The following is a 12,510-nucleotide window of genomic DNA, read 5'->3' as shown; positions in this document are numbered from 1 at the left end:
TTTGTTTATAATTGAACTATGATTTGAATATGGTTTTGGTGAAGACCTCAAATAGAAACAGCTTCTATGTCTGATCATAAATCCACTGAAGTTGATCAATAAAATCCTCTAAATGTTTCATTGAGGCTGCAAAAAGTTTTAAAATGTTTAAAATATCACCACACTTTAGAAATACTCAATTAAAGTGTTACTGCATTTAGAGTATGACTTCCGTTATATGCGTACATACTCATATAAGTTCTTGGCTGTGCTCTAATATTAATGTCACTGTAGTTTTCCGCGTGAGTCCATGGAGTTAACAACAGTTCAAAATCAGGACTTAATCTCTGATCATAAATAGTTCTACAGAAGAAGTTCTCAGAGCTGCTATCAGCAGTTTTATGAATCCTCATTTTTTCTGATCCTAAACACTACATTTAAAAGTTTGATTCTGTTCATCTGGACGTAGTGTTTTCATTGGGAGAAACGTTTCGTCACTTCAACCAAGTGACTTCTTAAGTCTCAGGTGACCGCAGGTTTCCCCAACCTTAAACAGTACATTTGCATAAACAATGAAACCAGCCCACTGAATGAACAATGGGCTGTGAGGTCAGTTTCTCTATCATTAATATGCAAACAGTCATGATCATTGATCAAAGACCATTGATAAATAGCCATGAGTGCCATTCACAGAGAGTTGGGGAATGGCTGCAATCCCAACATTGTAAGATGGCGAAAGATGTACCCTTAGGCCCCCTCCTTGAGATGGACTTTCCCTTTTCATGTAAATGGCCTCCTTGTCTTGAGAAGGCCAGCTGTGGCAGAAAAGAAGCAGCTGGTATTTGGACAGCACGCACGATGAAAAGGAGGATTTCAATTGATGTGCACATGAATGATTTGTGTTTTCTCTGCAGGTGAAGGTAAAAAATGTGTGTGAGCTGATGTGGATGTGAATTCAGCAGCATGGATCAGTGTGAGGACCTAGAGGAGGGAGTCCCTCCCTCTAAAAGAGACAGAGAGAGCCAGGACAAAGCTCAGAGGTGAGATGACCATCTCTAACTGTCCATGACTCTTCTCCATGTCACAGATCAGCACTCACATCACTGCTCCATCATTATTCACAGGAACCAACCTGGACCTGAACCCAGCTGTCTTTCCTTCAAGAGTGACCAGTCGATGCCTTTTTATATTGAGTTTAAAGAAGGCTGCTGTTCTCATGCAGAGAGGTAATGTGTGTCTCAATGCTTTTGGTGAGTTGGTGTCTGTGAATAAATCCTCCATCATGTTTAATGTCAGCTCCTCGCTTTCTTACACACATTTCTATCTTATGTGAAGTGGTGTGTGTTGGAGTGTTTCCACAAACACAGCAGTCGGAGTGTAAAGAATGGATGTTGTAGGAGGTGTTTCTGTAGTGAAGAGGCTGAGTGTCTGTAGGACTCCAGCTGCTCCAGCAGGTGTCTCCTTTGTGCTTTGCTTCAAACACAGTGTAGGTAGGAGCTTCCACTCAGGTGTTTCAGGTGTTGCTGGATAAAGGAGGACAAACAGTTTAGTGAGCGCTGCTTTGATGTCCTGCTGACTTGTTTGTTTTTATGGAGGTTTGTGGATTCTTGCAGGGATAAAATGAAGAGCAATTCAATTGAATTTATTTATATAGCACTCTTCACAGGATAAAAACCACAAAGTGCTTCACAGTCATATAAAACAGATATACATAAAATACACCAAAAATCAAGCATACAGCAAAAAATCTAATTAAAAGCCAATCTAAATAAATGAGTCTTAAGCTGCTTTTAAAAAAAATAAATACAAGCAAGAGCATGAACTGTGAGCACAGAACTTTTAATCTAAAACCAGAAGAAAAAAGTTTAGACTTTGTTTTGTCTAGAAACTGGTGTACTATAGTACAGCAAGTCCCTCACTTCCAGCCTTCGTGTACATCCCCTCAGTGGCTTTTATTCTAGCAGCTTAATCCCCTGAAGCTAAGTTGATACTCATGTGTTTGTCTGCTTTAACAGAAAAGAAATGGCTAATTAGAATAGTTACCTGTAAATATATCCAACGATGAGTTACACAGGTTACCCGAGTTATCGGATAATTATATTTCTGTGAATGTGTTTCTGTGGTAGATCAGTTAGTAGATTTTCTTGGGTTGTCACTCACTCTGATTCAGTTTCCTGTTAATGAGCCAACAGAGAACAGCCTTTCTGCTGTTACTAAAGAAAATATTTCCCATCAATTTGTCAAAATGATAACTTGACTTTATGGTGACCTTTGAAGTTGCCCTATGGCATGGGCCCAATCCAGATCAGTCAAACGTGGCATGGTTTTAGCCAACCCCAACTGACCACTGTAGCAGGGTCCATGCTCACAGGCACCAATCAGCTTCTGATTGTCAGTATCTGGGATACCAAAACCTCAAAACGGTAGTCAATAGCAGAATAACCTGTTTGAAGTTAGCAGAGAAGACTTGGTAAGTTTTTCACTCATATACTCAACTATGCTGCTCAACCCATACCATGTTTGGCAGCACAGCATGACATGAACTTTGTGTTAGTGTTTTGAAAAACACGAGTTGTAAAGAATGCAAAAAGCCACTGACCTTCACTTAACTATCAGATACTACAAGGCACTTTTAGAGCCCCAAGCATTAGCAGGAGACAGCTGTGTTGCTTTTATTTATTTATGTTTTCTTAAGGCACAGGGAACCATTAGCATACTGGATAGCCAGCTCTATGTTTTGTCATTCATTCTTTACAATTCCTCCACAGGTTGGACCAGCAGAGCTCAGAAGTTCCCAGTGATCAGTCTGCCCAGCAGCATCAAACACAGCTGGACTCCATATTTATGGTCTGTACATGTACAACTGCTACAATACTAAACTTCTTTTCTGTTTAGTCATCTCTATGCTGGGTGTGTGGATTGTGTTGTGGTTTAGGAGATAGAGCCAGTTGCCTAGTTGTCTGCAGTAGTGGAGATGAGGTGAAGAAAATTGTATGAACAACCAGGCATGACCTATAGAGCCACACACACACACACACACACCTCATTGAATGGTTTTACTTCATTTTTACTACTTTCTACGTTGCAGGTATATACTGAAGACATCAAATACAGTGGCTTGCAAAAGTATTCGTCCCCCTTGAACTTTTCCACATTTTGTCACAATACAGCCACAAACACGAGTCATTTTTATTGGAATTCCACGTGAAAGACCAATACAAAGTGGTGTACACATGAGAAGTGGAACGAAAATCATACATGATTCCAAACATTTTTTACAAATAAATAACTGAAAAGTGGAGTGTGCGTAATTATTCAGCCCCCTGAGTCAATACTTTGTAGAACCAGCTTTTGTTGCAATTACAGCTGCCAGTCTTTTAGGGTGTGTCACTACCAGCTTTGCACATCTAGAGACTGAAATCCTTGCCCATTCTTCTTTGCAAAACAGCTCCAGCTCAGTCAGATTAGATGGACAGCGTTTGTGAACAGCAGTTTTCAGATCTTGCCACAGATTCTCGATTGGATTTAGATCTGGACTTTGACAGGACCATTCTAACACATGGATAGGTTTTGTTTTAAACCATCCCATTGTTGCTCTGGCTTTATGTTTAGGGTCGTTGTCCTGCTGGAAGGTGAACCTCCGCCCCAGTCTCAAGTCTTTTGCAGACTCCAAGAGGTTTTCTTCCAAGATTGCCCTGTATTTGGCTCCATGCATCTTTCCATCAACTCTGACCAGCTTCCCTGTCCCTGCTGAAGAGAAGCACCCCCAGTTGTTAACAATGGCTTTCTTCTTGCCACTCTTCCATAAAGGCCAACCTTGTGCAGTGCACGACTAATAGTTGTTCTATGGACAGATTCCCCCACCTGAGCTGTAGATCTCTGCAGCTCATCCAGAGTCACCATGGGCCTCTTGGCTGCATTTCTGATCAGCGCTCTCCTTGTTCGGCCTGTGAGTTTAGGTGGACGGCCTTGTCTTGGTAGGTTTACAGTTGTGCCATACTCCCTCCATTTCTGAATAGTCGCTTGAACAGTGCTCCGTGGGATGTTCAAGGCTTGGGAAATCTTTTTGTAGCCTAAGCCTGCTTTAAATTTCTCAATAACTTTATCCCTGACCTGTCTGGTGTGTTCTTTGGACTTCATGGTGTTGTTGCTCCCAATATTCTCTTTGACAACCTCTGAGGCCGTCACAGAGCAGCTTTATTTGTACTGACATTAGATTACACACAGGTGCACTCTATTTAGTCATTAGCACTCATCAGGCAATGTCTATGGGCAACTGACTGCACTCAGACCAAAGGGGGCTGAATAATTACGCACACGACACTTTGCAGTTATTTATTTGTAAAAAATATTTGGAATCATGTATGATTTTCGTTCCACTTTTCACATGTACATCACTTTGTATTGTTCTTTCACGTGGAATTCCAATATAATTGATTCATGTTTGTGGCTGTAATGTGACAAAATGTGGGGAAGTTCAAGGGGGCCGAATACTTTTGCAAGCCACTGTATATGAAGAAAGATATGTCAAAGTGTCCACCCTTTGGCACTATAAACCCTTGGTCTTTTCTCAGTGAGCTTCAGTCACCTGTGTAAGGTTTTCACTTACACTTGTTTCTTGTCATGGTTCATTTGTGGAATTTCTTGCCTTCTTAATGGGGTTGAGACCATCAGTTGTGCTGTGTAGAAGTTAAGGCTGTCAGGTATTGTTCCAACCTATTTGAAAACTGATAGCTGATTAGTTCTTGCCATAATATGAATTCTAATTATAGAGAACAACAGTCCATCATTACTTTAAGAACTCACACTTTGAATGTGTCCCCAAGAAGCTGTTGCAAAAATTATCAAGCGCTACAACAAGACTGGCTCACATGAGGACCGTCCCAGGAAAGGAAGACCGAGTCACCTCTGCTCCTGAGGATAGATTCATCTGAGTCACCAGCCTTAGAAACTTTCAGAACTTTTTTCCATAATAAATGAAATCATCTCTATAGATTTACTTTGGTTATTAGAAGTTTCGTAGTTCCCAGGCTTGTCAGGTCTTTGGTATATCTTTTCCACTCACCTTTTGCTTCTGAAGTGGTTGGTTAGGACTAGAGATGGCACCTTTATACCTGTATGCAAAAAAACACTGCACCCAAAATATGTCATAGTTGAGCAATACTGACTTAGACTTAGAGCTTTTTATTGTCATTGTGCAGTTTCTTGCACAGCGAAATTGGGTAGCTGGACCACAAAGGTGCTAAAGTAAGAAGAAGAGAAACCAATATACAACGAAGGGGGAAAAAATAAATAAGTAAATAGAATAAAATAAAAAGCAGTGTATATGTATACATATGTGAGTGAAACTATATACATTGGTGTATGTGTAGGAGCATTGAAACAGACTGGGACCAAAATAATTGCACGAGTCAAAAATATTGCACAGAACATGGAAAGACTGAGATATTGCACATAGATGATCAACAGCAGTGTCAGAGTATATGTCTTGGGGAAGTCTTTACACACTCTTAGTTTGCATTAAGAGTTCTGACAGCCCACGGGAAGAGGCTGTGCTTTAGTCGGTTTTGCACCTGATGGATCTGAGCCTTTTGCCAGAGGGCAGGATGTTGAAGAGGTGGTGGTTAGGATGGAGGTGGTCCTTTATAATTGCCCTGGCTCTGGAGAGACATCTTGAGCTGGCAGTTAAGTCCAGGGAGGGGAGTGGACAGCCGATCACCTTCTCTGCAGTTCTGATGACCCTCTGTAGTCTCTTCTTGTCAGCTGTTGTGCAACCAGTGTACCACACAGGGATGGCGTGCATCAGCACACTCTCGATAGTGGCACGGTAGAAGGACACTAGGAGTTCAGTCTGCAGCCTGTTCCATCTCAGAACCCTCAAGAAATGGAGGCGCTGCTGGGCTTTCTTTACTAGGGCTGATGTGTTTGTGGACCAAGATAGGTCCTCGGATATGTGGGTGCCGAGGAACTTAAAGGAGGACACCCTCTCCACATAGTCACCTTTTATGGATAGGGGAGGGGGATCAGTTCTTGTTTTGCGGAAGTCCATGACCACTTCCTTTGTTTTCTTGGTGTTTAGGGTGAGGTTATTGTAGTTACACCATTCTGACAGTCGCTGGACCTCATCCCTGTAGGTGGGTGTCATCATCGTTGGTGATGAGCCCCATCAGAGTGGTGTCATCTGCAAATTTGATGATGATGTTGCACGGGTGTGTAGGGGTGGAGTCACTGGTGTAGATGGTCTATAAGAGTGGACTCAGCACACATCCCTGTGGTGAGCCAGTGCTGAGTGACAGGGTGGATGATCTCTGGTTGCCAACCTTGACTGATTGTGAACGGTCTGTGAGGAAGTTTTTGATCCATGCACATGTAGAGGGGAGGGGAAGTCCAAGTTTACCAGCTTGTCTATAAGAATGTCTGGGATGATAGTATTGAAGGCCAAGCTGAAATCAACGATGAGCATCCTTACTGATGTCCCAGGATTCTCCAGGTGATGCAGAGCGGAGTGGAGAGTGGTAGGGCTGTTCGATATAACGATATATATCGGATGACGATATAAAAACGTCTATCGTTTCATTTTACGCTATCGTTTGTTTCGTGGTGTCGCAAAATAAACTGTTTACGGCAATATTTTTTTTCACCGTTTTGACGGTCACTGTAGTGGCTATATTAATGTCTTAAAGTTCTCTCTTTCTCTTATATTTCATATAACCACACTACAGACGGACAAGCGCCTGTTTTTCATGCGTTGTCGTTAGCAACAAAGACGGTAACACCATTGCGTGTCCGCTTGTTTATGTTCCACATAAACCTTTCACAATAAAGCTCAAGATCCTGTTGAGACTTTTCAAAATAAACTGAATCACATGAAAGAGCAGATTATTTACGGATGAGAAGTAAAAAAGAGCCGCCAGGTGCTAAAAAATAAACCTTAGACTCAAACGTTAGAACAGGCTTTTCCCCGCAGCACGCCGTGTAATATATATTCACAAAGAAAACGGTGGCCGTTACAACTTATGTCTAAAAATTTATCGTTTCATGCATCGGTTAAAACACCCGACTCCAGCTACATGACACGCAGCTGGAAACTCTTCCCGCATGTCGAGCTGCCCGAGATTCACAGAATTTACAGAAAATGTTTTGTCATTTATATCGTTATCGCGACGATAGAATTCTTATATCGGGATATGAGATTTTGGTCATATCACACAGCCCTAGAGAGCGGTGGAAATTGCATCCTCTGTGGACCTATTTGCCTTGTAGGCAAACTGGTGGGGGTCGAAGCTGGGTGGGAGGCAGTCCCTTATGTGTTTTAGGACCTTCTCAAAGCACATTGCATCCACTGGAGTCAGTGCGATGGGTCTGTAGTCACTGAGGCTACTAATGGTGGTGGACTTGGGGACTGGGACTATTGTTGATGATTTCAGGCAGTGAGGGACAGAGGCATGTGTCAGGGAGAGGTTGAATAGTCTGGCGAACACAGGAGCCAGCTGTTCGGCACAGGCTTTGAGCATTCTACCAGGTAGAATCCATCAGGGCTAGCAGCTTTCCTCTGATTTACTGCTCTGAACACATTGCTGACCTGATGTTGTTAAAGGCTAAATGTGTGGGGGCTGTGCTCAGAGGACGCTGTGGGCAGGGCGGTGTGCATGGTGGGGGTGACTGCGGTTTTCTCGAAGCGGGCAAAAACGTGGTTAAGTTCCTCTGCTAACGAGATGTCCATGTTATCTATATTTGTCCCATTGGCTTTGTAATTGGTGATGTGTTTCAGGCCCTCCCATACCTTCCTGGAGTTGTTATCAGAGAGGTGATCTGATAGCTTGTTTGAATAGTCCAGTTTTGCTGCTCTGATGCCTTTTTAAAGGTCTGCTCTTGCTCTGCTGTACATCTCCTGGTCCCCAGATTTGTATGCACAGTTGCGTGCCTTTAACAGTGCCTGAACCTTGCTTGTCATCCAGGGTTTACGGTTGGGGTAGACCCAGACACGCTTTTCTGTGGTGACAGTGTCCATGCAGTGTTTGATGTAACCCAGCACTGCGGTTGTATGAGTCTCTAGGTCATCCTGTTCAAAGACACTCCACTCTGTGAGAGCAAAACAGTTCTGCAATTTAGCGAGATCTTCCTCAGAAAAGGTGTTAATGGTTCTGATGGTGGGCTTTGTCCTTTTCCTGAGTGGTGTGTATGCCGGGACAAGGAGTAGGGAGAGGTGGTCGGACATGCTCAGGTGGGGGAGGGGAACAGATCTGTAGGCTTGCTTAATATTTGAGTAAACATGATCCAAGGTGTTATTTCCTCTCGTAGGGCATTTCACATGTTGTACAAATTTAGGCAGCACAGTTCTTAAGCATGCTCTGTTGAAATCCCCTGCAATGATGTGTACTCCCTCTGGGTATGTCCGTTGCTGTTCGGAGATCATGTCGTGCAGGTATGCAAGGGCTGAGCTAGCATTAGCGTCTGGTGGTATGTAGACTGCTGTTATTAGAACTGCAGGCAGTTCTCTGGGCAAGTAGAAAGCTCTGCACATGACAGACATTGCCTCTATGTCCGGGGAGCAGACTGTGGTGATGATCTTAGTGTTTGTGCACCAGTTGTTATGTGTGTAAATGCACAAACCTCCTCCTCTGCTTTTCCCCGCTGTAGACTTTCTGTTGCTGCGGTGCATTGTGCGGCCCGCTAGCCGAATGGAGGCGTCGGGAATTCCCTCTCGTAGCCATGTCTCTGTGACGACCAGGACACAGCAGTCGCGGACGATTGGCTGTGTGGCGAGAAGTAGGTTCAGTTCGTCGATTTTGTTGTCGACCAACCGTGCGTTGGTCAGAAAGATGCTCGGGAGCGGTGGTTTGAAAGGCTGCTTCTTTAGCCTGGCTAGCAGGCCCGACCGGCATCCCCGCTTTTGTTTGCGTTCCTTCCGCCGCCTGCGTTTCTTGGCAGAGCCGATAACAATCCACGGAGCACCCGATGTTCTCACTATCTCCAGGGAAATGTTTTGCACCCTCTGATAATCACTGGTAATGGGGATCTGTCTGTTATATCCGATCTTGTATAATTCCAGATGGTTGTAGGATAATTTGCCTTCACAATAAGGAAAACAAAAGAAGAAGAAAAAGAGGAGAAATGAAAAAGAAAGGCACCTAAGTGGAGAGCATAGAGCCGCTGCGTCTGTGCGCTACGCCATCTTGAATGCATGATGATCAATGATCAATCTAATAAACTTAAATCTACACCATCCTCTGTGTTCTGGTATTCTAAACAGTGATTAGCAGAAATACTAAACAACTTAACTAATAGGGTTGCAAACTCCCAGCAAAGAAAATAGGGAACCACCTCCCCACCCGCCGCCTCATGATGCTTAATCAATGTAATCGACTTTTTTTAATGCATGTGTAAAACAAATGCACAGAAATCAATTATTTTTCTACAATAATTAAATAGATTCAACATCTTTCTTCAACAGAATTAATTAATTTAAGCCTGTTGTTTCTGACCTAGGTTTTAAGTTGGACAGTAGTGTTTTGTTGTTGTTGTTGTTGTTTTTGTTTTGTTTTTTTTAAATTGGCCAGCCAAATTAGAGCAGTGAAGTCCAGCTTTTATCATTTAAGGCGACTGGCAAGAGTGAAATTTTTCTAGGCAGCACCTTGAAACAGTGATCCATGCATTTATTTCTTCACGTCTGGACTACTGTAACTCACTTTATGTGCGGGTCAGTCAGTTATTGCTCTCACGTCTGCAGCTGGTTCAAAATGAACCAGGTGCTCGTAAAAGCCTTCAATTTTCTCAAAACTCGACAGTGCACCTTATAATCTAGTGTGTGTTATGTATGAATTCTGGTTGTGTTTACTGACCTCGAGCCGAGTTTATGTGGTACACAGTGCTAAAAAATCTGTCAAAAAATGTTTTAGTACGACTTTGGTAAACTATGAAGCAGCACCGCTTGATGGATTGTCTGAGCATTACGGCTACCATAGTCAGGAGCCTCGCGGAGCAATCTGGGTCCAAAACTCCGTCCCTTCAGGTCCCGAAGTCAAACGAGCACCGCTGCACACGGAGAGTTAAAAACTGTCTAAATTCTTTTATCTTTGATAAAATGATCAGCATTGCTGCTTTACCAGGTGTAACAATTAAGTTAAACATCCAGGCATCCATGAAAACAGAATTTATTACATTTAATGGAGTTAGAAGGTAGCGGAAGTTAGCAAGCTAGTTTCGCTAGTTACCTAAGCATGATATACCTTGTTCTGACTGAGAGATTTCTGAAAAAATTCAAACGTACAGCTCTGCTATCACTTCCAACATAGATGAAGACAGAAAACTAAACAGCAGTGACGTTTGTAGGGTTACTGAAGTTGGGCTAGCTGGTATATATTGATTTGCTATGTGATCGCTAGCGACACAGCTATCTTAGCATAACATAAACAGTGAAGCTGGAAGGTGAACACTAAGTTTTTTCCACTCGATAAAAGTTAACGAGAGGGTTCCTGATGGTTAACTAATTTAACTAAATGCAATCGCATGGCAGGATGCTGTAAACAGAACAAACTTCAGTCAGGAGAACAACTGAGAAAATCCATCCACAATGCGAAGTTTGTCATAAATATACTGCGGCAACATGGGAATAGAGCAGCTGTGATAGAATACAGCATTAAGGAATTAATGGTACAGAAGTGGAGGAAGCAAGAAGATTCAGTTGAATAAAGTTTGACTTATCTGACTGCTTTGTTTTGCTTAATTTGCCTTATAATCCTTTGCACCTTATGGTCCAAAAAAATATGTATTAGACGTTTTTATTTGGCACTGCAGTTTAATGTTGCAAAGCACCTCTTTTTAACTTTAGTGGATATTATATATGGTTATGCTCAGGATATGTCAGCCCATTTCCACTGGAAATGCCTTTTGGTTAAACTTTGAGCAAAGAATTTGCATTTGCACTGTTAAATTTTTAGATAGCTTTAATGCACATAAAAAAACAGCTGCTTGTATAAGGGAAAATACATTGATGGGTTTTTTTGTGCTAGTAAAGTTGTATTTCGTATTTTGTCTCGCATCAATTATGTCGTCAGTTATATCGTTATCGCAAAGTTTCAATTATATATTGTGATAAATATTTTTGGCCATATCGCCCTGCTCTAATCCCTACACACCCTAGGGGTGTCCAAATTCATAGAGTGCATCCTCCTAAGGACCCAACCTTCGGTCTATGTGGGCTGGGTCCTCAGAAGGCCAGGTTGGCCAGAAGTGAGCAGTTGTGAAATTGGACGGTCTAGCCTTCAGATTCGCGTCACCAGCTGTCTCGGTGGAGTTTAAGAAACTCAGCCGTCGGCTCTTTGCTATTTAAAATACAACAGGACACTGGCGTAAATTCTCGATCGTGCCCTGTTTAATCAGTTTTCCATTTGACTTTTATTCAGCAGTGTGAAAACTTTAGAACTTTTAATCTCAGCCAAACTGGTTTACTCACAAACAAATAAAACACTGAAAAAAGCCAAACAATAACATTTTTAAGTTCTATAAATGACCTATATTTATCATGTTTAAGCTGAGTAGCGAAAGATTGCGGGGGGTTTGAAAACGATGTGCCGGTAGCTCGCTGTTTTCACCGGCTTTAGTGAGCTGGCTAGCTATGGAGCTAGTGGGTAACAGACGTCTCCAAAATGTTGGGAGCACTTTTGCAAGTATGTGATGTCTTGATAAACCAAGCAGATATTTGAAGTTTACACAGCTACACTCTCGCCTGAAAATATGTTGAAAATGTAATTTGTGATCCAGAAAGAATAAGAGTAAAATTAAAACTAATTAGCTGCCGCCATTGTTGGAAACTGCAATTGCCTGGGCCGCGCTATGAAGTCTGAGATATAGTGGGCCATGAAGGATACACCCTACCCATCTTTCAAATCTGGGGAAAAGGAGGACGCATTTGTCAACCGCATCTGGAGGAATCTACAAATTTGGACAGCCTTTGTCGCGTCGCTGTGACGTAATTGGCCTACAAATGCGGCCTCAGGAGGATGCAGTCCATGAATTTGGACACCCCCCCCCCGTCAGTCTCTTAGGTCAGCTGACCAGCTGCTCCTGGAAGTACCGAGATCCAGGAGGAAGCTTGGAGGGGACAGGGCCTTTTCTATCGTGGCTCCTAAATTATGGAATAACTTGCCCTTGCACAATAGAGAGACCCCTTCACTCTCCACTTTTAAAACACGTCTTAAAACTCATTTTTATTCTTTAGCTTTTGACCTCATTGAGACTTGTAATTAAATTAGTTATTTTATTAATTATTTTGCTTTTTCTCTTATTTGGCTTTTATTTATATGTAAAACACTTTGTGTCAGGTGAGCTGTTTTAAAGTGCTTTATAAATAATAAAATGATCCCCTTGATCATCAAGATTCACCTTATCACTAACAGATCTTGCCTGTTAGTGATAACAGGCAAGATCTGTTGCTCTGCAACTCTGGAACAGATCCAGTAGCACAATATTTACCTTGTTACTTGTTTGAAAATAAAATGTTTTAAAACTTGAAGAGCTGTCAGTGTTTGG

General features: G+C 42.3%; 1 protein-coding gene across 1 annotated transcript in view; it reads left to right on the top strand.

The window, feature by feature from the left end:
• The window catches only part of LOC100702088 (NLR family CARD domain-containing protein 3), a 39,525-nt gene that overhangs the window by 3,667 nt on the left and 23,348 nt on the right, over window positions 1-12,510 (top strand). The window contains exons 2-4 of the mRNA XM_019351666.2: window positions 894-1,019; window positions 1,104-1,205; window positions 2,748-2,826. Coding sequence (XP_019207211.1) covers window positions 943-1,019; window positions 1,104-1,205; window positions 2,748-2,826 — 258 coding nt within the window. The 5' untranslated portion in view covers window positions 894-942. The remainder of the gene's footprint in view (window positions 1-893; window positions 1,020-1,103; window positions 1,206-2,747; window positions 2,827-12,510) is intronic.

This window comes from Oreochromis niloticus, linkage group LG23 (assembly GCF_001858045.2).
Source record: "Oreochromis niloticus isolate F11D_XX linkage group LG23, O_niloticus_UMD_NMBU, whole genome shotgun sequence".
NCBI classification, from domain to species: Eukaryota; Metazoa; Chordata; class Actinopteri; order Cichliformes; family Cichlidae; genus Oreochromis; species Oreochromis niloticus.
The sequence above is the reverse complement of the archived record's forward strand: the minus strand, read 5'-3'. Positions and strand labels throughout refer to the sequence as shown.